Raw genomic sequence first — 24895 nt, forward strand, 5'->3', positions numbered from 1 at the left:
AAAGGAGATAGAACTCAGGGAGAAGTTTGGGCTGGGATTCCGGCCTCAGCATTTTTCCAGAAAGTGGCTGTGGACAAGCTGCTGGAAGACCTGCCATGATTTTCCAAAGAATGCAGCCTTCCCATGGTTCCAGAAGAACCAGTGTGGTGGATGTCCAAACTAAGCTCTTGGCACATGAAGGGGAGATGGGATTGTAAAGAAGAGCTTAAATCCCCAGCCTTGGCAGAGTGGCCTAAATCTCAGTTGATTTAACTCCCAAAGTCTAAGATCTAGATTTTGCTCGGATAAGCAGTAGCCAGAAGTTGTAAGTTCAGAATTTGAACAGTCTTAGGGATTGGGGAACCGGTTTATTGATGCTATTGCCTCTGGGCCCATAGATTTCAGTATTGAGTTCACACCTTCCTTTTATAGACCTGGGGCTTCCCTGGTGGCTCAGATGGTAAAGAATCTGATTGCAATGCAGGAGACATGGGTTCGATCCCTAGGTTGGGAAGATCTTCTGGAGAAGGGAATGACTAACCATTCTAGTATTCTTGTCTGAAGAATTCCATGGACAGGGGAGCCTGGCGGGCTACAGTCTACAAGGTGGTCAAGAGTGGGATATGACCGAATGACTAACATTTTAACTTTAACTTTATACAGTAGACAGCATGTTGTTGTTCAGTTGCCCAGTCGTGTCCGACTCTGTGACCCCATAGACTGCAGCAAGCCAGGCCTCCCTGTCCCTCACCATCTCCTGGAGTTTGCCAAATTCATGATCGTTGCATTGGTGATCCTGTCCAGCCATCTCCTCCTCTGACACCCTCTTATCCTTCTGCCTTCAATCTTTCCCAGCCTCAGGGACTTTCCCAATGAGTCAGCTGTTAGCATCAGATGACCAAAACATTGGAGCTTCAGCTTCAGCATCAGTCCTTCCAGTGAATATTCAAGGTTGATCTCCCTTAAGAGTGACTGGTTTGATCTCCTTGCTGTCCAAGGGACTTTCAGGAATCTTCTCCAGCATTCGAAGGCATCAGTTCTTTGGTATTCTGCCTTCTTTACTGAGACAGCACGACAGACTGGAAAACACCCGGTTTTGGTGTAGGCAAACTTTGGTTCAGATTCTACCTCTGCTGCCTGCCAGCCTTATGACCTTGGGAAAACTGCTTAACCTCTGAAGGTCAGACTTCTCATTTAGTGCTGCTGCTGCTAAGTCACTTCAGTCACGTCTGACTCTATGCGACCCCATAGATAGCAGCCCATCAGGCTCCCCCACCCCTGGGATTCTCCAGGCAAGAACACTGGAGTGGGTTGCCATTTCCTTCTCCAGTGCATGAAAGTGAAAAGTGAAAGTGTAGTTGCTCAGTCGTATCCGACTCTTAGTGACCCCATGGACTTCAGCCTACCAGGCTCCTCCGTCCATGGGATTCTCCAGGCAAGAGTACTGGAGTGGGTGCCATTGCCTTCTCATTTAGTGCAGTAGCTCTCAGTTGGGAGTGATTTTGCACCCCCATCCCCACCCTGCCCAGGGAACATTTTGTAACATCTAGATACATCCTTGATCATCTTGACTTGGGGGAGGAAGTGTTATTAGCATTTAGCAGGTAGAGGCCATGGATGTTTCTAGACATTCTACAATGCATAGACTGCTTCTCACAGCAAAAAATTAAGTCAATAGAGCTGAGGCTTGGAAATCCTGGTTGAGAGATAATGTATACAAGTGTCTGGCATAAAATATGAAGGTGCTAGATCAGTGGTACTATCATCACCCAACGATCAATTCAGTGGGGCTAACTGAAAACCAGATTCTGGGGAAGAAAGGGCTGTGCAAGTCTGTCTTAGGTTCTGGAAAAGTCCCCAGCAGAGCTACCTGAAGTGCACTCAGTAGTTAATGCAGGGGTAGCAAAGAGGTTTTAAGTACTGACTCTGGAGCCAGCCTGCCTGAATCCAAATCCTGGCTTAACCATTTACTACCTGTATATTCTTGGTCAAGTCATTTAACCTTAGTCTACTTATCTATAAAATGAGGACAACAGTGATACCTGCTTCACAGAGATGTGTTAACACATACAAAGGACGTATTTGCATAGTTTAGCAACTGCTCAACTGATATTTTCTGTTATTACAAGGGGAGTAGTTATGGAGACAGTGCTGAGAGGGGCACTGATTTTAATCAGAAGCTCTGAACTTTTTTATATGAACCATGAAGGGGAACACAAACCAAACAGAAACGGACAATTTGCACAGCAATATCAAGTTCATCAGCCCTCGAAGGACCCAGTATGAGGTGCTGGGCAAGTTGCCAGGTGTTTATAAATATCACCTCATTGAATCCCCTTGACAACCTTTGATATGGCTCTCTCATTAGCCGATTTCAGTCTTATTTTACACATATGGAAAGATGCTCCAAACAAAGCAACTTGCTCAAACCCACACAGTCCTAAGGAGTAGAGCTGGGGTTCTGAATTCAGGTAGGACTCTGTTGTTAGAAGCTCAGTCATGTCCAACTCTTTTGTGACTCCCATGGACTGCAGCCCACCAGGGTCCTCTGTCCATGGGATCCTCCAGTCAAGAATACTGGAGTGGATTTCCATTCCCTTCTCCAGGGGATCTTCCCAACCCAAGGATTGAACCCAGGTCTCCTGCATTTCAAGCAGACTCTTTACCACTGAGCCATCAAGGAAGTCCCAGTTAGGACTCTAGCCTGTGCTTTGAGAGGTTGAAATTTAGAAATGCTCACCTCAGGGCGGATTCCAGGATATAAAATATCCTACTTTATATTCAGTTAGTTGGCGCGTTCTGTGTTTAAGGATGGAAAGAACAACGTAAAGGCAAGTCTCTATCTCTAGTGCCAGCTGGGAGAAACAGCCTGGGGTACGTGAGGACAAGGGAAGGGGAGCAGCACGAAAGTGATAGGAGCAGTTCTTGCTCTTGTACAATGACAACTAGTAAGTCCAGCAAAGTCTCCTTGCCTTGCTGAGCAGCATCAAGCCGCTCATAGAGAACATTTCTTGGTAATGGCACAGGCCGGGCATCCTAAGAGAGATGTAGACCATTACTCAGCACTAGTACTTTCTGCCATGTGAGGATATTTTCTAGAGGATTCCTAAAACGCTCTTCCTTTCACTAAATGTTTCATGAGGCTAGTACTGTGTGTGTGTGTGTGTGTGTGTGTGTGTGTGTATGTGTGTCTAGTGGGATGAGACCACAGTAGCCTGGGCCCAGGGATCCAGCAGAACCAGGAAAAGGTCCCTGGTAAAGATGTGTCTTCCTCTAAACAAACAGCTCTGTTTAGATAAGGGTGGAAATGGCAGCTAAAAATAGCCAAGAGAATGCATGCATGCTAAGTCACTTCCGTAATGTCCAACTCTTTGCGACCCCATAGACTGTAGCCCGCCAGGCTCCTCTGTCCACGGGGTTCTCCAGGCAAGAATACTGGAGTGAATTGCCATTCCCTTCTCCAGAGGATCTTCCTGACCCAGGGCTTGAACCCAGGTCAGGTCTCTTACATATCTTGCATTGGCAGGCAGGTTCTTTACTACTAGCGCCACCTGGGAAGCCCCCCAAAATAGCCAAGAGGCCTGACTATATCCCAAGACTCGTTGAGGAGTTGCACTCCCTGGTGCTCGGGGCTGGGGCTGTGACATAGGCATTGTTTCATGGATCTCTGGCTTTCTTGGGGGTCCCCTTCACCCCATTCAGTGTTGGAAGGTATCACACACTGCTCACACCCAGAAAACCATCTGGGCACACCCTCCCCCCAGGTCTCCTGCCTCACTGCCGGGACCATGGGGCTGGAGGCCTTCCCTGGAACTCTGGGCCCCACTCACCCAGCAGAAGCCAGGCAGGAGCCCAGCACAGGCCACAGGCCCTCAGGGTCATCCTGTGCCCTATGTGTTCCATGGGAAACTGTGTTCTTCCTGGGGCGGGCAGCAGTGCTCTCTCCAGTTCACTAACCTGGTTGTTTAAATATAGGGGAGGAAACAGCTGCTGGTTGGGCGGAAGTTTCTGAGAAGACAGGGTTTCGGCAGGGGCTTGCTAAGGCTGATAAGGACACAGCGTGTGCTCCCAGATGGGTGTCTGCTGGTTCACTTTGGGGCTTTCAGACCCCGCCTCGAGCCACCGCTGTCAGAACTTGGCTCCACGCGCACGTCTGACATGGAGAGGAGAGTTATTTTTAAGCTGATCTTTGTGACTTCCTCTCAGCCCTCCTCCTTGCTCTCCTTTCTCAGAGGCCCTGAGAGCAGCTTCCTGCTTAGGCCACTGGACTACAGGTGATGTGTGCAGGGTCGTGGAAGGCAAGGGCGGGCCGTGTGGCAAGGCAGCTGCCCAGGGCCCTGTCCTGACAGGCAGAGGCCAAGCCTGGCTCCTCTTACAAGAGGATTGTGGGACGATCCCCGGTTCTGGGGATGGGAGCGGGGAAAGGAGACACAGCCTCCAAGTCAGTCACCCATCCCGGTGACTGCAGACCGCGGGCATTGCGAAACTGCAGTTCCAGGATTCTTGGGGCCGCCCGCAAAGCATGAGCACCCGGCTGGACCTGATCCTGACGGGGGCGCCGCTCTCTGGGCCAGGTTATGCGGACCGGACTAGCTCACGCACGCGGTCTTCGGGGAACACCCCTCCGGCTTCCAGTTCTCTCAGAGTTCCGGAGGAGCACTTGCGGCCGGGTGAACCACCAGCATCCTCAGATTGTGTGGCGAATGAATCAGCTTCACAGCCCCACCCCTCCTCACCGCGTTAGAGCCAGGGAGCTGAGCTGATGGTACTGTGACTCCTGGGGGGTGCCCGGGGCACGAATCTTCACCCTCGCGCCCTGACACCCCCCCCCCCTCCACTCCCCCCCACACACCAGACTCCGTGAGTTTCATTCACTTCCGTGTTCCTGCCTCCCTCTAGTTCTCAGGCCCACGGCTGAGCTCAGCTGCCTGTGAGAACGGGTCCTGCGGCCTCGGCGCAAGGGATCGTTGGATCTTTGCAGGGACCTCCTTCCTTGTCATCTGCTGGGGGAGACTGACATGAGGGAGCACGCAGCCCCATCCTTGCTCTTCTCCTAGCTGACCCAACATCCAGGGCCTGAAAACTCTCAGCTGGTGTTTCCTTCATCAAATAAGCCCGGCTGAGGACCAGCAGGGGGCAGTTTAGGAAACTGGTGCCTCCTCTCCCAGACCCAGGGACCGAGTCTCAGTCTTACCTGGTGGGAGTCCTAGCTGGGCAGCCCCTGTGACCTAGTCTATGTCGTATCGTGTCGTGTGGTCCCCTCACCTGCCCCGGGGACAGTAACCAGTCCACAGGATGCTCAGAAAGGCCTTTCCAGGTTAGAGTCTAGGTCAAGAACACGCCCTTTCCTCTAGAGGTTCCGTCTCTAGGAGAAGAGCAGCCCCTGGGGCCGTCTTACTATCCAATTCAGGATTTGAGCTGCTCACCTCTGTCTCTCATGCGCAGAGACTGGCAACACCCAGCTCTCAAGTTTGCAGTGGGACTGAAGGAGCGGCCCAGGGCAGGTGGTACAGGGGTTCTTGAATCTCCCTGCCCCGCCCCTCCTCTGCCTCTCCAAGTCCCACCCCAGCCAGTGGCTGCCCTCGCCTCCCTGCAGATGTTTTCAGTTCATAGATTGCATGGAGTTCACGTTGGTCATTTGTTCCATTTGCTCAGAAACAACAGCCACCATTATTGGCAGGAAAGGGAGAGGGTGCCAACTGCCAAATCACACAAAAAGCCCTAGTCATGGGCACTCAGCGCGGGGTGGGAGTAGGGGGAGGGGGGAACACGGGCTGGGCCATCTTGCAGTGACCTAGAGTTCTGTTGCCCCAGCTGAAGTCATGGTCATTAAAGCAAGGTCTAGCCTTCCCCTGGGAATGGCCAGAGCAAATTGACTCATCTTGGAGGGACAGGGACAGAACGAGATGTTATCTTGGAAGACTGGAGTGATTGGAACTGGCTCCACAGCCTGGCTCTGAGTCTAAACCCATGACCTAAAAGAAATTTATTTCTTTGTTCCTTTGAAATTAAGAAATATTCCAGGGGTAATGAAAGAGTCGATGATGTTTGGTGTTTAGGGTCAAGAACAAATATGAATAAATGTAATTCAAGTTAAATGATGAACCTCATGTGCCTCCTGTGCCGTGCAGCTGTTTTGACAGAAGGTGGCTGTAACATTCAGCAACCCTCACAGCCTGCGAGGGAGGGGCCCCTCATAGTGGTGAACAGCGTCGAGTGATGTGCATGGTCCTCCAGAATGAACGACACATGAGAAATGGAAACTGTGATTAGTGCCTGGGGTAATCTGAGACCGGCACTGGGAGAGCATCACCTGTGGCAAGTGGGGGGCCTGAGTGGCTCTTAGGGGCTAGTGACCAGCAGGCTGCATGTCTGGAACTGAGCATTTTTAGATCTGAGGCACTCCGAAGAGTCATGGGTGGGACTTCTGTGAGCCCAACAAGGTCCCTTGCTTCTGCTTCCCTGGGTGGGTGGGCACCATTCCCAGTGCTGACACACCACTTGGAACAGGGTAAGCAAGGTTACCCTGGCAAGCACGGAGAAGAGAGAAAAAGAGGGCACTGCCTCCTGCAAATCTCCCTTGGGAGCTTCCTGTTTCAGAAGCCAGGAGCACCGACAGGGGAGCTGGGTGTGAGTAGAGCTGCTCCTGTGAGACTGGGAGAGTCAGCCCTGAAGAGACCAGTGTCTGGGGAGCGTGTCCTCAGTGCTTCCCAGCAGGCCTGTATCTCACAGTTGCGGAGGGTGGTAGGTATGGAATGATTTTCCTTCTGTTCAATATTCATCAAGCACCTCTTAAGGGGAGCACTGGGCTGGGTCTGGAGTAGCCTTAATGGGGCAACACAGACCCTCCCCAGTAGCGCTCACACACTGGCACAGGGGGTGGTAAGCCAGGCTGTGGGCCCAGTTCTGTGCCAGCTGCCATGCCCACATTGCTTCCTCCGCCCTTGTTCAAGTTATCAAGGGGAAAAGGCAGACTCAGAATGAAGAATTTGTCCACCATCATCCATTTAGAAACAGAGTTCAAAAAAGACAGATGGGCGTGTTTCACAGCACAGGGATGGACCCGCCAGTGATTTCTCTCCGGGAGCAGAGTGGGGACAGGCCTGGCACCGGGATGAAGAGGCACAGGTGTGCAGTGCTGTCAAGCGTCTCCACACAACTGAGCATCCATTCAGCACATCTGGGGTGCTCTAGGTGTGACTCATTAGCACCCACTGTGGCACCCACTGCATGGGCTGCTGATCGGCAGATTGGTCAAGGATCAAGTGCAGCCAGGAAAGAAGAAAAAAAACATCAAATACAGGCTTGATTGGAAGGTTGAAGGTTGTTTGGAGATTCAGAGAGATGGGGACCAAAGTGACAGAGGAGCCAGTGAAGCAGAACACCGATAGAGCCCTTCCAGCGAGAGACTGAATCAACCCTAAGAAAACACAGGACCTGGGGACGTAACATCCTTATGGATGCCCAACCATGTGGATTATCAACATTTCTTCTAGTGAAGAACCTGGAGTGCTTGTTCCAGGTTTGACCTTGAACATCAGACTGTGGGCATCAGACTCCTCTGGTGCTTCCTCCTACCCCAAGTCCTCACATCCTGGAAACCTCACACCAAACACAATGATCCAGGGTTTCATGAGCCCCTTACATCATGTGTCACATTAGATGGGCCAGTCAGGGCCAGAGGTGGTTCTGGGTCCTGCAGTTAGAGCAGTGACCTGACAAGTGAAGAAAGGAATAAACTCTGATAAAGAATTTTGGTTGTGAAAGGAGTAATACAGGAAACACATTAGCGAGTGCATGTGTGAGAGAGTGTGTGCGTTTGTGTGTGTGTGTTTGTAGAGGGCACCATTTTAGACATATCACAGAGATGAGAGAATGAAACAGACAATTGCATGTTTAAATGCTGAAACCACAAACTCTAATGTAAATATCAGACAGTTTGTCTGAGGGTCCTTTTGACCAGACCCAAACTTTGACCAGAGAAATGCTGCTGTCTATCTATATTGGTGTGCAATTGAACTTAGATGCAAAATGCTATTTTTGTTGAGGAAGCGGTCTCCTAGATCCGTTCTGATGCCTCACTGGCCGTAGAGAGGTATGGTCAGCATTCTTGCAATGTAAGGAGCAGAAAGACCTGAGAATAATAATACATCACACATTCAGTGAGAATTTATTGTAGGTTTCCTATGTCCCAGGTACTGTTTCAGGCTCTTGGTACTTTTGCGATAAGGGGATTGGGAGGGAGACAAAAACATGAATAGACATAATTTCTTACGGAGTGTATTCAAGGAGTTTACTATATACTGGGGGTTTACCAGCTAGTGAGAGGAGCAGTCATGTAAATAAATAACTACAGAGTGGTGTAATGAATGCTCCAACAGAGGAATGTGTGAGCTGACGTGGGAGGACACAAGAGGAAGCTACTGACTCAGCTTGTAGTAACTTCAATCCTTTGTGGAAGTGGGAGGGGTTACATAAATAAAAACAAGTTCTACCTGGGGAGTCATCATATTATGCTCTATAAGCATCGTTCCTAAGGGAGCATTTACTGGATCCTGCTAGATACTGAGGCTTCAAGCATTGTATTGAAAGCTTTTCCCAAAGTGCTCACTTAATCCCAGAGGGCATTTCCAGTCTCAATAGTTTTTTTTCTCTTTAGTCCAAACTGATAATGTAAAATATGATTATGGCCCACTTTTCAAATAAAATCCTTACCCCAAAATCATGGGGGGGCAGGGAATGACAAGAATCTTGTATAACAGCGTGAGATAATCAAGCTTCAGGCCTGCCTTTGAAATAAACACTAACAGACCTTGTAATGTTGTTGTTCAGTCGCTAAGTCATGAACCCACTCTTTTGCAACCCCATGGACTGTAGCCTGCCAGGCTCCTCTGTCTATGGGATTTCCCAGGCAAGAATACTGGAGTGGGTTGCCATTTTCTTCTCCAAGGTGTCTTCCTGACCCAAGGATCAAACCTGTGTCTCCTGCACTGCAGGCAAATTCTTTACCATTGAGCTACCAGGGAGGCCCCTCCTTATAATGATAGTTCTGTGAAATTATCATTTACACCTTGCTGCTGCTACTGCTACTGCTAAGTTCCTCAGTTGTATCCGACTCTGTGCGACCCCATAGATGGCAGCCCACCTTACACCTTGCCTACTTATAAAACAGAGAAGGCAATTGCATCCCACTCCAGTACTCTTGCCTGGAAAATCCCATGGACGGAGGAGCCTGGTGGGCTGTAGTGCATGGGGTCGCTAAGAGTCAGACACAACTGAGCAACTTCACTTTCACTTTTCACTTTCATGCATTGGAGAAGGAGTTGGCAGCCCACTCCAGTGTTCTTGCCTGGAGAATCCCAGGGATGGCGGAGCCTGGTGGGCTGCCGTCTATGGGGTCACACAGAGTCAGACACGACTGAAGTGACTTAGCAGCAGCAGTAACTACTTATAAAAAGATTGGGAACCGTTGATAGTAAAAGGAGGGGCATGAAGAGTTCCATGCCCCTGGTATGGGGCATATAGATGTCACGGGAGACGTAAGCAGAGAGTGATTACTGAGACAGGACCCCAGTGCTGAGCTTCTTGGCTGCCCACGGAAAACCAAATTATGCAAAACTCTCCCACTCAGCAGTTCAACAAAGCAGGCTAGTTTATTAAGGAAAGCAGCTTTTTTTTTTTTTTTTCCCCTAGCACTAAACTGCTTGGCGAAATGTATCCTTAGGAAATTTCTGCAGGGAACACAGCAGTAGATAGTATCTTGGGTCATGATGAAATGCAAGACATACTTCCACTGACAGCTTTCTATATTTACCTTTAATAAAAAGCAGAGAGGATAAGATTGTCTGGGAATACGTTTCAGCAGGGAACTAAAGTGACATGGTTCTAGGACAGCATTGTCTAATATGCTCCCTGCAGGAGCAGCACGTAGAGTGTGGAGGGAGAGGGGGCTGGCTTCCCTCCACCACTGGCCCAGGGTAACCTCCTGCTGAGCTGAGCTTTGGCGGGAGATGGAGCACAGACAATTGACCCAGTGACACACTGCCCCTAGCAGCTGGCCTGACCTATGAAGCAAGTCTTATCCATTAAGACACTGAAGAATGTCTGCCCAAAGTGACAATTGGGGTTTTGGCATAATTGATGTGTACTGTCCTCATGTGGTTCACTGAGACAAGCCAGGGCACTGAAGCCAAGACGGACTTGGGTTTGGGCCCAGTTCTGTCATTTACTGGCTGTGTTGCCCAGAGCAAATCATTCAGTGGCCACCATGCCTTAGTTTCCTCATCTGTGAAATGGATCTAATAAGTCACTTACAGGGTCGCTGTATAATGATGTGTGTATAATCCCTGGCAGGGTGCCTGGCACAGGTTGGTTGGCACCATCTCATGCAGCTCTCATGAGCATAAATATGAGAGGCCTTGTGGAGTAGGAGGGGGAGACACATATGTCATCAACACGGGGGAGCTCTCACCCAGTTACTACAGGAGCGGCATCACATTTGTTAGGCAGATGGTAAAAAGAAGGGACCAGGGCATGGCCTTGCTGGAAACATTTAGGATCCACAGTTGCTTTATCTGGAGTTCGTTTCTACACCTTCTGGTGTTTAGGGCCTGGGGATCAACAGCAGGCTATGCAGTTAGCCACCATGGCGACTGTGGGGACTCCAGGTGATAGGAGGCTGGAGCTGTGATGAAGAGGAGGCTGGGTTATGAAGAGATCCAAGGTGTTTTGAGAAATGGGCTCCAAAAGACAGGATGCTCTTCAACAAAGGTCAAATAAACGGACAAACGGGCCCTGTGTCCATAGAAGGGACAGGATAGGTGAGAGATTGGCAGGCAGTGAGGGAGAGTCTGGTGACACAAGTATAAGGAGGGAAACATCCAGATGGGACCTCCCCTGGGGGTTTCTGTCCCCCTCTGAGTGAGATGGCTCCATTCTCACACTGCCTCTGACCAGATGGACAACCTTGAGTAGATTCCTCTGTCTCTCTGCCTCAGTTTCTTCTGCTGGGAGGTGAGACGAATGATACCTGCCCAGTGAGATTGTTACATTAATTTAGTGAGGTGGGACATGTGAGGTGCTTTGCACATGAAACAACAAATATTGCTTTTATTGGAACACACACAGATTTGAAAGGAGAACCTGCTTCTTAGTCTCCTTGAGTCAAGAGAATGAAATTTGGTACTGCCCAGGAATATTCTTTGAGATTGTATTGAATGCAGGCAGATGGCAAATGAATGTCAACTCAAGTTGATTTAAGAGTGTGTATATATATATATATATATATATATATATATATATTAGATAGGTAGATATAGATATAGACACACACACACACCCCCCACGGGAAACTTTGCTTATATTTTTACATCTTACTTTTAACCAATTAAAACTATTCTAGATGAGAATAAACATTTTTTAATAAAAAAAGTTATGATAGTCTTTTCAAAGTCAATTAAAAGTCTCCTTCAGAGTCTGATAAAGCATGCTAACTTTCATGAGTTGTTCAATAATATATTAGCAAATTTTTTTTTCAGAATTTCATTTAAAATAATTCAAAAGCTTAGTTGTTTAATTTCAATGTTTATGTAATTAACTCAGTGTATTAATTGACTACCTGCTATATGTCCAACTTTCTGTTTAGATCTTGGATAATAGCTTAATCAAAGAACAGGCTATTTAACTCATTGATTTTATACTCAGTGACAGACATATTAATAACAGGAATTCACACATTTCTGTGATCTATTAATAAAAATGCATATTCTGTCTAAAATGAAAGAATGTAAACAGACGGCAATCTCTCCATGTCTCTCTTTTTAAAAAAAAAAAATTATATATTTATTTTTGGCTGTGCTGGGTCTTCATTGCTGCTTGGGCTTTTCTCTATTGTGGAGAGCCGGGCCTGTTCTTTAGTTGCAGTGAGCGAGCTTCTCATTGCAGTGCCTTCTCTTGCTGCAGAGCTCAAGCTCTAGAACATGGGTATGCGGGTTTATTTACCCTGAGGCATGAGGGATTTTCCTGGACCAGGGATCAAATCCATGTCCCCTGCATTGGCAGGCAGATTTTCAACCACTGGACTCCAGGGAAGTCTTCTCCGTGTCTCCCTTGCCCTTAGTCTTCTCTTTCCTTCTCTGAACAATCTGAGGGGGCTGGCTAGACATTGCGGAAGTGGAACCCCCAAGTTCTTGCTTTATTTTCTTGCTCAGCCAGCATCCTGAATGACAATGGAAATGTGCTGCCACCTGCTGGTCATTGCTGCACATAGCGTCCCAACAGGGACACAAGAATTAAAAAGCCTCTATCCACTGAGACTCCTGCAGTTGGAACACCTCCTCATTTCCTAAGTGCCTAGAACCTGGAACAAACAGTTAGCTGAACCCTTCTCAGATTCTCCACTAGAGCCCAGAGAACTTCTGACACACTCAGTAGGGGTGGGTGGGACGTAGGCGCCAGGAACAGTTCTTGGCTGGGCAGGATTTCCTGTTGCTCAGAGTGAAGGAACCTTGACCTCTCTCCTCCCCTCTCACACTGGCTCTATGTGAGCCTCCTGAACTCAGACTCCAGGGAGTCCCTGGCTCCTTGGTCATAACTGAAGCCCTAGTCGGAAGCATCCAGGGGATAGTGGCTTCAAATAAGCCCAGTCTCCACCCTCTGGCTTAACTGAGAGGCAGAGAAGCGAGGGGGGCCTGGGAGAGGGGGGTAGTAAGGGCTGGCCACCGTCCTGGGGTGACTCTGAGCACTCGTTCTTCCTAAGCCTCGGCTGTTGGCTCGCAAGCATCAAGCTCTGTAAAATTATAGGGCTTTGGGGAAGTGGCAATGGGGCCAAGAGGAAGTGAGCAAGGTGGTTTTGTGCAGCTCCGCAGGCAGCGGTGGAGTCAGTGAGAGCAGGCCCCGGGCAGAAGCCGCCACCTTCTGCCGCCTGACATCCTGTGTCAGCGCCACCTGTACTAGCCCTGCAGCTCCAGAGCGCTGTCTCTGGTGCCTCCTAACACTGCACTTTGTGGTTAATGCAGGCTGGTTGCTGGGGTTTCCCAGGCTTTTCTGAGAAGCTGCAGAGGATCCGATGAATCATCTCTGGCCAGGCTCTTAGGATTTTAAGCAGAACTCCAGCATCGTGGCTGACCTAAGTCCAGCTGCATCAGCCCAAGGTGGCGCCAGGGCAGGCTTTGGGACACTCGAGCCCTTTCCTAGAAGTCTGTTGCTGTTTCCCCCATTCAGGCTCATGGCTCCTCCCAGAGTCTTCTCTCCTCCAGAGTTTTCAGGTTTCTTTCAGTAGATCTGAAACAGACATGGGCCTTCTTTTAGATGGGAAAACGACCTGAGCCATGTTTCATTTATAATTTATCTTATTATTAAATTTTTTGTGTATGGGACCTCAGTCCAACAAAAGGTTTTCTTCCTGGAACAGAGCTCCCCTGGGAACCCAGGCTGTTCTAGCGGTCTCTGCTTCCTCCATCTCTTTCTCACTCAGATTTGGTGCTTGGCCTATGTTACTCTTGTTCTGTGTTTTGGTGATCTTGGTCGCCACTTTCTTTTCCAAACGTGAGTGTAGACCCTCTAGTTGACAATATGGCAACGGTAAATCCAGGGACAGCTTATACTTGTGAAAGCTTGTTCACTTGCTTATTGATTTACTGAAGCCAGGAGCCTGGGTTTGCCACCAGCTCTGCCACTTTCTAGCTCAGTATCCTGGGGCAAGTTACTTCACACTTCTGAGCCTCAACGGTAATGACAGCATATATTTCATCAGATAACACTGCAAGAGATTAGGTGTATAAAAACATCAACACACACACACACGCACACACACATCAACATAGCAGCTGTAGAATAGAAAGTGCTTCACAGGTCCTAGCTGGCTTCCTGGTGTTCTATACCTAGTGCCGAGTTTATTATGCCCCTGGTTCACTGAGGTGCTTTCCTATCCATTTGTCAGTATCCTGAGCACCTAGTAGTTGCCAGGCGCTGTGGTACGCGGTTGAAAGAAATGAAAAGAGGAGATTCCTGCCCTCCAAGAGCTCACAGGGATTGTATAGACCCAGCCATGGGAGGAGGGGTGGTGTCTGCAAAGTTTTCTTCAAAGTTCTGTTTGAGAAGAGGCTGGAAGGAGAGGGGCTTGTTTTCTGGGTAGATGCAAGGGAGAAGGGTCTTCCTGGACAGAAAGAGCAGTGCGCGGGGCAGAGGAAGTGAAAGAGCACGCCCCGAGCCCCCAAGGCACTTAGGTTTCCCCGGGAACCAGGCAACAGGAGGCTGAAGGGGCTGGGAGAGCCCGCAGCAGAGTCTGGACGCCATTATGAGCAGTGTGCGCTTGATCCCGAGGGCAACACGGAGGCTGTGGAGGGACTCGAATCTGGGGCTGGGTTAGGCAGCTCAGCGGTGATGAGGCCGGTTCCCTGACTAAGAATGGCTGTGGGCAGGGGTGGGGAATGCGGGAAGGTGACCATTCCTCCTGGTTTCTCTGTCCTCTCCCTGGCTGCTCTTTGATATTTAATCTAGAATGAAAAGGACACTCAGTGCCCCTTCCTGGGGGGCTAAGTCACTGTGAAAGCCTTTCGGCACCACCCCTCAGCTCAGCCCCCCTGAGCAGAGATGAGCTCTATCTACTCAGAAAATACAAAGGAAGGGCTTCTGTTATTCACAGAGAGGGAATTCCCCAGATCTGTGCAGAGGGTTCAAGGAACAGTTCCTAAGGGGTGAGGTGGCCGAGTTGGTGGCTGCAAGTTTGTTCCCTGCTTCCCCTTTTTCCTGGGGGTTATTCTCCTACAGGCCACCCTGTCCCCACCACACTGCCCTTGCAACTGGTCCTTGGGCAAACCCTCCTGTCCTTGGTTTCTCAAACCCAGAAGGACTCAGCTGGGTCTTAAAGGAGAGGAAATGGGCTGGAACCTGAAAACACACACCAGTCCGGGTTTCCAGCTGTCACATCCATCCCTCAGGGCTCAGCCCACTTCTCTTGTGATGGACCCGTGGTTCAGGGACTTTCTCTGGCCTCTACTACCTTTCCCTACCACAGCTTCTGGCCCACAACCATACAAGGGCCACAACCTTTTTCTTTCTAAATGCAGAAGCTGGCCACTCTCTGACCAGTCACAAGATGGAGCAGAGTTCTGTGCTCCGCTCTGCCATGAGCCAATTCCCTCTGTCCTTGGTCACCCTAGGTAACCCCAGGGGTTACCAAGTCCTCCAGGAAAAGTACTCCTTAGCTATCCCATCACCACAACCAGTTAGCGTCTCATACCTTCCCCAGAGGGTCTTTCTCTTATATAAGGTTATTTGGTGCTACTGGGTGGCCAAGGGCCAAGAGCCGGGGTTTCTTTTATTGCAGTGAGTTACCAAGATGCAGCAGACTTCCCACATGGCTCAGTGGTAAAGAATCCACCTGCTAAGGCAGGAGACACAGGAGACGCGGGTTCGATCCCTAGAGAAGGAAAAGGCAACCTACTCCAGTATTCTTGCCTGGTGGGCAAAGAGTCAGACACCACTGAGTGACTAAACAACAACAAACCAAGATTCAACAACTGCTTTATAGTGGACTTACAGAAAGGCTTGTTTTGGGAGCATGCAGCCTCCTAGAAATCGCTCTCTATGACTTCCTTCTCCTGAGCACAGAGATAGAGAGAGCAGCCGCAGTAGAGACATTCACCATGTTGGAGGTTAGGGCTTCCTTGATAGCTCAGTTGGTAAAGAATCCGCCTGCAAGGCAGGAGACCCCAGTTCGATTCCTGGGTCGGTAAGATCCACTGGAGAAGGGATAGGCTACCCACTGCAATATCCTTGGGCTTCCCTGGTGGCTCAGGTGGTAAAGATTCTGCCTGCAATGCAGGAGAGCTGGGTTCGATCCCCAGGATGGGAAGATCCCCTGGAGAAGGGAAAGGCTACCCACCCCAGTACTGTGGCCTGGAGAATTCCTTGGACTGTATAGTCCATGGGGTGGCAAAGAATCAGACGCGACCGAGTGGCTTACTTACTTACTTACTTATGTTGGAGGCTGGCGACACCGTTCGCATTCCCAAAGTGCAGGGGTGGAGGCACAGCTAATGCTGGAAAATGCTGGGGTGACAGAAATGCAGTTGAAGAGGGCTGCCCCTTATTACCTGGGGTGTCTGCTCAGGGATATGTGGCAAGTCTAGCAGGAATGAGCAAGGCATGCCAGACAGACTTGGTAGGGTATCAATGGATGATACAGAAACAGAACAACTTAAGAAGACCCTGGCAGGCCCCATGCCGAGGCATCTCGCCCGTGCCCCAGTGAGAGGTGTTTGTTAGTAAACACCAGAACAGCATTCCTGTGATGGTCGAATTTTATTTGTGGCTCTCCATAGATTGGTGCTTAAAGGTAAATGTTATAAAATCCTTCAGTCCACAGTGTGGACTTAGGTTCAACTGTTCCTTTTGCTGGCTCTCTAAATAACCCTTTTGGGCAGCATGGAGAAATCCCTGAACCAGTAAGTGTTAGTTGCTCAGTCATGTCTGACTCTTTGTGACCCCGGGTACTGGAGCCCGCCAGGCTCCTCTGTGCATGGAATTCTCAAGGCAAGAATACTGGAGTGGGTTGCCATTTCTTTCTCCAGGGGATCTTCCCAACCCAGGGATCAAACCCAGGTCTCCCGTATTGCAGGAAGATTCTTTACAGTTTGAGCCATCAGGGTGGACTCCAAATCACAATTGCATTTCAAGTGTCTGATTCCCAGGAGTTGAAACCAGGTGAGCAACTTCAGCTTTCGTGTTTGGCATATCAGCCCAAATTACTAAGACAGTGCACAACATAGGTACAGAGAATTCATAGCTATTTCTGCAGGGTGGGGGCAGGGCTTGGGGCAGGAGGTCCGCCATGTAATTATGTGCACATGCCGCTCTTTCCCTCTTTCTGCGTCGCTGGTCATCCCTGTTGTCCTTCAAATAGATTTGATACAGGCTGGTTGCTAGAGTGAGCGAGCCCACAGTGTGGGCTGAGAAGGGGAGTTGAGGGTCAGCAGATGTGATGTTTTAGGGGCTTATGGGAGGTGCTGAAGTTTTGTTCATCTGAACAGAGAATCTTAGTTTGTCCCTTTGGCAAAAGATCTTCAATACAAAGGCTTGCCATGTATTGCCATGTTCAGCCATGCCCAACAGGGTCAACTCATGTGACTGAATTCTCCGTATTAACTGTTATACACTGTCTTAGTCAGTTGGGTTGATATGCCAAATACTAAAGTCTAAGGGACTTAGAAACAAGATAAATTTATTTCTCACAGTTCTGGAGGGCTCTTAAGTCCTAGGTCAGCATGTCGGTAGAACCTGTGTCTGATGAGAGCCTTCTTCCTGGTGCATAGATGGTGGAAGGGGCAAGAGACCTCTGTGGGGTATCTGTCATAAGGACCCTAATCCTATTAATGAAACCTCTGCCCTCATGACCTAATAACCTCCCAAAGCCTCCCCCTCCAAATGCCTTGACTTTGAAGGTCAGAATTCAACCTGTGAGTTTGGGGTGACACAGTCAGTCAGTCTATGGCATGTACTCAGATGGAGTAAATTCTGTCTAAGTTTAAGAACCTGCCACCAGAGATCAAATTGCCAACATCTGTTGGATCATAGAAAAAGTAAGAGAATTCCAGGAAAACATCTGCTTCATTGACTATGCTAAAGCCTTTGACTATGTGGATCACAACAAACTGCAAAAATTCTTAAAGAGATGGGAATACCAGACCACCTTACCTGTCTCCTGAGAAACCTGTATGCAGGTCAAGAAGTAGCAATTAGAACCAGACATGGAACAACAGACTGGTTCAAAATTGGGAAAGGAGTACATCTGGCTGTATATTGTAACCCTGACTAACTTCTATGCAGAGTACATCATGCAAATGTGGGGCTGGATGAATCACAAGCCGGAATCAAGATTGCCAGGAGAAATATCAATAACCTCAGATATGCAGATGACACTGCCTTAATGGCAGAAAGTGAAGAGAAACTAAAGAGCCTCTTGATGAAAGCGAAAGAGAAGAGTGAAAAAGTTGGCTCAAAGCTCAACACTCAGAAAACTAAGATCATGGCATCCAGTCCCATTACTTCATGGCAAATAGATAGGAAAAAATGGCAACAATGACAGATTTTATTTTCTTGGGCTCCAAAATCATTGTGGATGGTGACTGCAACCACGAAATTAAAAGGCATTTGCTCCTTGGAAGAAAAATTATGACAAACCTAGATATTAAAAAGCAGAGAAATCACTTTGCCTATAAAGGTCCATCTAGTCAAACCCATGGTTTTTCCAGTAGTCATGTACAGATGTGAGTGTTGGACCATAAACAAGGCTGAGCACCAAAAAATTGATGATTTGAACTGTGGTGTTGGAGAAGACTCTTGAGAGTCCCTTGGACAGCAAGGAGATCAAACAGGTCAATCCTAAAGGAAATCAACCTTGAATATTCACTGGAAGTATTGATGCTGAAGCTGAAGCTCCAGTACTTTGATCACCTGATGTGAAGAGCTGACTCACTGGAAAAGATCCTGATTCTGGGAAAGATTGAGGGCAGGAGGAGGAGAAGGGGACGACCAAAGATGAGATGGTTGGATGGCATCATTGACTCAGTGGACATGAGTTTGAGCAAACTCTGGGAGATAGAGAAGGACAGGAAAGACTGGTGTGTTGCAGTCCATGGGATTGCAAAGAGTCGGATACAACGTAGTGACTGAACAACAACAAAACCAGAGTCTACTTCTTTTCTTCTGTGTTTTTTTTTTTAGCCTCTGCTAAGTCAGCAGAAAGCCAGAATATTATTACATAGTCAGTGCTCCCAGTTCCTTTTCCACCCAGTGTGACATTCTTATTTAGTCCCTGAGTAAATAAACGCTGAGGATTCTTCATGCTGCAAACATCCTTCCACCCCTACTTTCCATCTTCTTGCTGAGTGTTCCTAGCTCTGTGCTTCCTCTTGGCCCATCTCACTTCCTGAAACACCACTAAAGAGCGTTGCTTATCTCGATGGAGTGTGGGTAGCCCTCCAGGGGCAGGGGAACTAAGAGCAGCTGCACTTTCACATTCTATCACAGAGAACTGTCCTCCCCAGACTTCTGCAAGCTTGGAGATGTGTCGCCTGTGTCAGGGCTGGAAATGATGGCCGTGTGATGAAATCTCTCTAAGGAGGCAGGGTGCCACCAGAGAAGAGAAGGAATGGGTGAGTTGTGAGTTCTGGACTGTGGCTGCTACACCTGGACCTCTGGCAGGATGTGTGGCAAGAGCTAGGTGGACTGGCCCACACAGATCTTGTTGGGACACTACTCACCTGGGAGTTTCCTCTTGGAAAACGAGATGCCTGTCAACAGTACTGCCGTGTCCTTGGCCAGCGTCACCTACATCTCTGTGGAGATTCTCATCGGGCTCTGCGCCATAGTGGGCAACGTTCTGGTCATCTGGGTGGTCAAACTGAACCCCAGCCTACAGACCACCACCTTCTATTTCATTGTCTCCCTAGCTCTGGCTGACATTGCTGTTGGGGTGCTGGTTATGCCTTTGGCCATTGTCATCAGCCTGGGTGTCACAATCCACTTTTATAGCTGCCTTCTCATGACCTGCTTGCTGATGATCTTCACCCACGCATCCATCATGTCCTTGCTAGCCATTGCCGTGGACCGATACCTGCGGGTCAAGCTCACAGTCAGGTAACTTGCCTAAAGAGGAGTGGTGTCAGTGGTGATATAAGTGTCTGGGAAATGGAGCTACAAGTCCAGATCCAAGACTTTAAGTGGAAACAAATCCAAATTGGCCTCTGAGCTTGAAAGTGGTTCTTTTCACCATTTGATGTGTGAAGGGTTTAGCAATGATAAGCAGAGACTTGGGAACAAGGAATGAGGAATCCTCCAGTCCCCCCTACCCCACTGATAGGGAGTACCTGCTCCATATCCCCTGGGGCAGAGGCTAAAGATGATAAAAACTTGATCCATCTTTAATTAGTGAAAAATGCTCTTGATTATTAGAAATGATAGAAACATGCTGGATGATAAGCTGAGAGAAAAAAAGAGATACACTGATGGTTCTGTCATTTACAAATGTAGGCTATTTTAAAGTTATTGTAATTTTGCTTCCTCTTCCATGATGCGAAGGGGACCAAAAAAGTTCTCCATTGCAGAAAGTAGTAACAACTTTTCGTGTGACCATGTGAACAGAATAGAGTGCCAAATGACTAATTCCCCAGGTGTCCTGAATCACACTGCTCCCTTGTTGCTCCTCTCTTCTCTTGGGGAAAGAGCATGGTGAGGGAGCTATAGACGACTTCGGATACAAACAAGCATTAGTTCAAATCTCAGATCTTGAGGTCTAATCTTGGGCAAGTTATTTAACTTTCTGTGTCTTAGTTCTTCAGCATGGTGTTGCAATGCTCTGAACTCAGACTGTCCTCCATTCAATTTTAGTTCCATCACTTTAAGCTTCTACAAGTTGCTTGTCTGCTTCATTTTTTTTGCCCATAGAATGGGGATCATAATTGCACCTTCCTGGTAAGGTCAAGTGAGTTAATAAATGTAAAGCTCTTTGAAAAATGTCAACAAAGAGTCTGTGCTCAGTAAATCGTAGCTGTCACTACTCTCATCTGCAGCATTACCGACAATGAAATGGAGATTGTCATAAGAATATCCCGGGTTTGTCATGAGATTTCATTGAGAGAAAGTCTACTGAGTACATAGCCAGTACTTAATAAAATCCACTTTCTTCTTGTAGTCTGTGTAGAATGTTATCAGGATGAATAGTTTAAGGAGAAATGGTGACTTCTGATTGGGTGAGTCTTTTAAGGTCCTGGAAGAACTTCAACACAACTTTTGCAGCTCCATAGACTCTAACTCCGGAGAAGGCAATGGCACCCCACTCCAGTACTCTTGCCTGGAAAATCCCATGGATGGAGGAGCCTGGCAGGCTGCAGTCCATGGGGTCGCTAAGAGTTGGACACGACTGAGCAACTTCACTTTCACTTTTTACTTTCCTGCATTGGAGAAGGAAATAGCAACCCACTCCAATGTTCTTGCCTGGAGAATCCCAGGGACGGGGGAGCCTGGTGGGCTGCCGTCTATGGGGTTGCACAGAGTTGGACATGACTGAAGTGACGCTGCAGCAGCAGCAGCGTCTCTAATTCAAACATCAAGTGTTTGAAAAACATAGAGAAGCAGGGACAGACACAGGTAGAGGGGAAGTGTGGGAGAGGCAGAGTCTGAATGATGGATGTCAGCATGACAGCCAAAAAAAATAGTGCTGAACGCAGCAGGAAAACATGCTTTGAGCAGATTACTTCTTCTCAGGTAGGTGATCCTAGGAGACTTCAAGAACTCTTACCTCCCAGGAATTGAAGAATTCTTGGGCTGGAAATGGCGCTGTGAGAGGGACATGCAAACCCCAATTGCCGGCAACATATTGTTGCTGTTCTTTAGTCACTAAGTCGTGTCTGACTCTTTTGCAACCCTATAGGTTATAGCCCACCAGGCTTCTCTGTCCATGGGATTCCCCAGGCAAGAATACTGGAATGGGTTGCTATTTCCTCCTCCAGGGGATCTTCCCAACCCAGGGATCGAACCTGCATTTCCTACATGGCAGGTGAATTCTTTACCACTGAGCCAGTAGGGAAGCCCTTGGCAACATACTCCTGATGTATTGTAGATTGTACTTCTTTAGAAAAGTGCCCAGAAAACTTTGCTGGATTTTTCTCTTCTCATCTTGTCTTCATATCCAGTAGAGTTTAGTTGAAACCATAGAATCCCAACAGTCCAGCTCCATCTCCCCCCACCCGTTAGCAATTTCTGCTGTGAACTCACTGACTCTCTTCCATGCAAACAGATACAGGAGAGTCACCACGCAAAGAAGAATATGGTTGGCTCTGGGCCTTTGCTGGCTGGTGTCATTCCTGGTGGGATTGACCCCCATGTTTGGCTGGAACATGAAACTGAGCTCAGCAGACAAAAATCTTACCTTCCTACCCTGCCAATTCCGTTCGGTCATGAGGATGGATTACATGGTCTACTTCAGTTTCTTCACGTGGATTCTCATTCCCCTGGTTGTCATGTGTGCCATCTACTTCGATATCTTCTATGTCATCCGGAACCGACTCAGTCAGAACTTTTCTGGCTCCAAAGAGACAGGTGCATTCTATGGACGGGAGTTCAAGACAGCCAAGTCTCTGTCACTGGTTCTTTTCTTGTTTGCTTTGTCCTGGCTGCCTTTGTCCATCATCAACTGTATCATCTACTTTAACGGTGAAGTGCCACAAATTGTGCTGTACTTGGGCATCCTGCTCTCCCACGCCAACTCCATGATGAACCCTATCGTCTATGCTTATAAAATAAAGAAGTTCAAGGAAACCTATCTCTTGATCCTCAAAGCCTGTGTGATCTGCCAGCCCTCTAAGTCCATGGACCCAAGCATTGAGCAGACTTCTGAGTAGCTATCCACGAAAGATGGCTGTCCATCTCATTGACCTTCAGATTCGGCATCAACACTTGAGGGCCTTTCTACCTGGGATGTCTCCCGCTCATGTCTTTGATTCCTCCTACTGATGCGGAAAGCATTTGGCTGGTTGCCTCTATGTCCTTCCCAATGTCTTCTTTCTCTAATTCATTTTTTTCTTTTTTTCATGTCCTTCTTTTCTGGGTATCTGACTTGAGGACAGTGCTCCATTGTTACTGCTACGTGTCTTCTCCTCTAACAGAAGTTATGGAATCTGAAGGATCCTTCATTGACTTACTGACAAAAGGGGACTGATCGGGCTTGATATGTACATGATGGTGACTCAGTTCCGCTTCACTGTGGAACTAAGCAGAGAACCCTGCTCTCAGCAGTTGCCTGGAAGATGATGGAATGCAAGGACTGAATTACGTTTAAGGGGAACTTAACTTTCTGGATTCAGCTGTAAATGTATGGAATGAATAAAACATGATAACTAACTTTTTTATAACTCTCTGCTGAGGGTCAGGGTCACTTGGGGCTGGAAAACCCAGCTGGCTGCTCCTGGCACTCAGCCTGCTTGCTATGTGATGCCATGTGACACCTTCTCCTATAAATTCTGTGTAAATTCTGAGACCCTCACCCCTGGCCCCAGCACACTCTGCACCTTTTTCCTGGACTGATCAGAGTATTTGTCAGCTTTCTGAACCATTCATCAAGGGTTAGAGAAGAAACAATTCTCTCTTAGACATGAGTCTTAAATTATTTCCTCTGGTATTTTATTTTAATAGGAATAGTGGGAGAGGGGCAAAAAGAGACACCAGACAGCTATTAATATTATTTGTTGAGCATGTTGTATATACTTTCCTAGTGGCTCAGACAGTAAAGAGTCTGCTTGCAAAGTGGGAGACTCGGGTTCGATTCCTGGGTCAGGAAGATCCCCTGGAGAAGGAAATAGCAACCCACTCCAGTATTCTTGCCTGGAAAACCCCATGGACAGAGGAACCTGGTGGGCTACAGCCTAAGGGGTCACAAAAAGTCAGACACAACTAAGCGACTAACATTTTCACTTGCTATGTACTGTTTTACATGTGTTCTCTCTTTTGGTCCTGATAGTCTTTGAGGTCCCATCCTCACTACCATCTCTATTTTGCAGAAGAAAAAACTGAGGTACAGAGAGTTTAAGTAACTTGTCCACAATCACATAATTAATCAGTATGAGCACCAGGATTTCAAGGCAGCCCTGCTTTATGGGAGAACCCAACATTCTTGCTACCTATCCTTAGACATGCAGCGGGACTTGCAACTTCTACAAAGCCCAAACTCTTAAGTTCACCTTATGTACAATTATCAGAATTGCGAGTACAAGCTATGGTTTGTATACTTGAGTACTGCTGGGTTTTTTTATTTTTTGTTTGTTTGTTTGTTTTTGCCTTAGTTGCTGTTTCCTGTTGACACACCAGACAGGAATAGAATGCTAGTCATGTCATTTGGGCATTGTGTGTGGCCCTGGAATTTGGAGGTGGCATCTCTGATTAGGCAGTCTAAATTTGCAGCTGTGGATGCTCAGTCCCAAGTCAATACAGTACGTATGTTAACGTGATGAGAACAGCAAGCTGGGGATTTCAGTTAAACCACATCAGAGAGGATACGTGTACTGAAAATGTGCTTCTTATTAATTCTCAACTAGTCCTGAGAGATTATCCTGACCCTAATCTTAGGCCAGAGCCTGATAACCATATTTATCTTGTTAACATTTCACTTCAGGGAAATGTTCTTGCGTCTCCTTTTGTCAGCCCAGGCAGAATCAGCACTATCTGGGATGTTTAAAGTTTGCATGTTCTTTTCTACTAATGCCAAACCCACTTGGTCACCCCACCCACCCACTTCCTGGTACCATTCACACTCCTGCATTAGAGGAAGAAGACTGGAATGCCCACCCCCATTCCTGAGGGTCCCTGGATATATAGAAGGGGACTTTGTTCCCGACAAGCTCCCCATCAAATGTTTTGGGGGATCTTTTTTGTTTCAAAAAAGCAAGTCTCTGCTACCTCCAATTTTTTCTTAATGGTATCCCTTTGTTTGATTTCAGCCTTTTCCCCCTGAATTAATTTTTATGGTTTAGTGAAGATGTTCCTCCAGGATGAGGCCCTGGGTTTACTCGGGGGTGATGGGTATTCCTGGCACACTGGTCTGCCAACAACTCACCTGAGTCTCACTCAATTTGAGACTTGAGGGACATGCTAGTTAGATCTCAGCCTCTAACCCAGTTGCTGTAGCAACATTGACCTGTGCCTTTTTTGGAAGACTTAAAGGAACTGTTTCTCTCAAAATAAGGCAGCAGTCTGTCCTGAGTCATTTGGTGTCATCAGACAAGCTGCAGCTCCTGAGTTTCAGAAAAACTTTTATTTCCCTTTTTCCTCCTCCCCTCCTTCTCTCTCTTTTCCTTTCTGATATTCACTGCTTAGCAAACCCACTGAAGCCTTGTAGGAAGTCATATCTTGGGAGTCAGTG

The 24895-nt window shown here is 47.9% G+C and overlaps 2 protein-coding genes across 4 annotated transcripts in view; both read left to right on the top strand.

The window, feature by feature from the left end:
• TMIGD3 (transmembrane and immunoglobulin domain containing 3) overlaps positions 1–24895 on the top strand; it is an 83411-nt gene that overhangs the window by 45705 nt on the left and 12811 nt on the right. The window contains exon 1 of one of the 2 annotated variants that reach the window (NM_001302767.1): positions 19008–19620. Coding sequence (NP_001289696.1) covers positions 19271–19620 — 350 coding nt within the window. The 5' untranslated portion in view covers positions 19008–19270. 2 annotated transcript variants of the gene reach the window in all.
• On the top strand, positions 19008–22882 carry ADORA3 (adenosine A3 receptor). 2 transcript variants are annotated; one of them, NM_001302768.1, is made up of 3 exons: positions 19008–19136; positions 19434–19620; positions 21779–22882. In NM_001302768.1, the coding sequence occupies exons 1-3, from the start codon at positions 19133–19135 to the stop codon at positions 22380–22382; spliced, it is 795 nt and encodes a 264-aa protein (NP_001289697.1). In that variant the 5' UTR covers positions 19008–19132; the 3' UTR covers positions 22383–22882. The 2 variants fall into 2 exon arrangements, with proteins under 2 accessions (NP_001289697.1, NP_001098081.1); NM_001104611.2 differs by having other exon boundaries at positions 19008–19620.

This window comes from Bos taurus, chromosome 3, assembly GCF_002263795.3.
Source record: "Bos taurus isolate L1 Dominette 01449 registration number 42190680 breed Hereford chromosome 3, ARS-UCD2.0, whole genome shotgun sequence".
In the NCBI taxonomy this organism is placed as follows: Eukaryota; Metazoa; Chordata; class Mammalia; order Artiodactyla; family Bovidae; genus Bos; species Bos taurus.

Bases quoted from the DNA above. Each gene is read 5' to 3' on its own strand.
- ADORA3 (NM_001104611.2), top strand. From the start codon at position 19,271: ATGCCTGTCAACAGTACTGCCGTGTCCTTGGCCAGCGTCACCTACATC. The intron at 19,621-21,778 runs GTAACTTGCCTA...CCATGCAAACAG, and splicing joins CGGGTCAAGCTCACAGTCAG to ATACAGGAGAGTCACCACGC.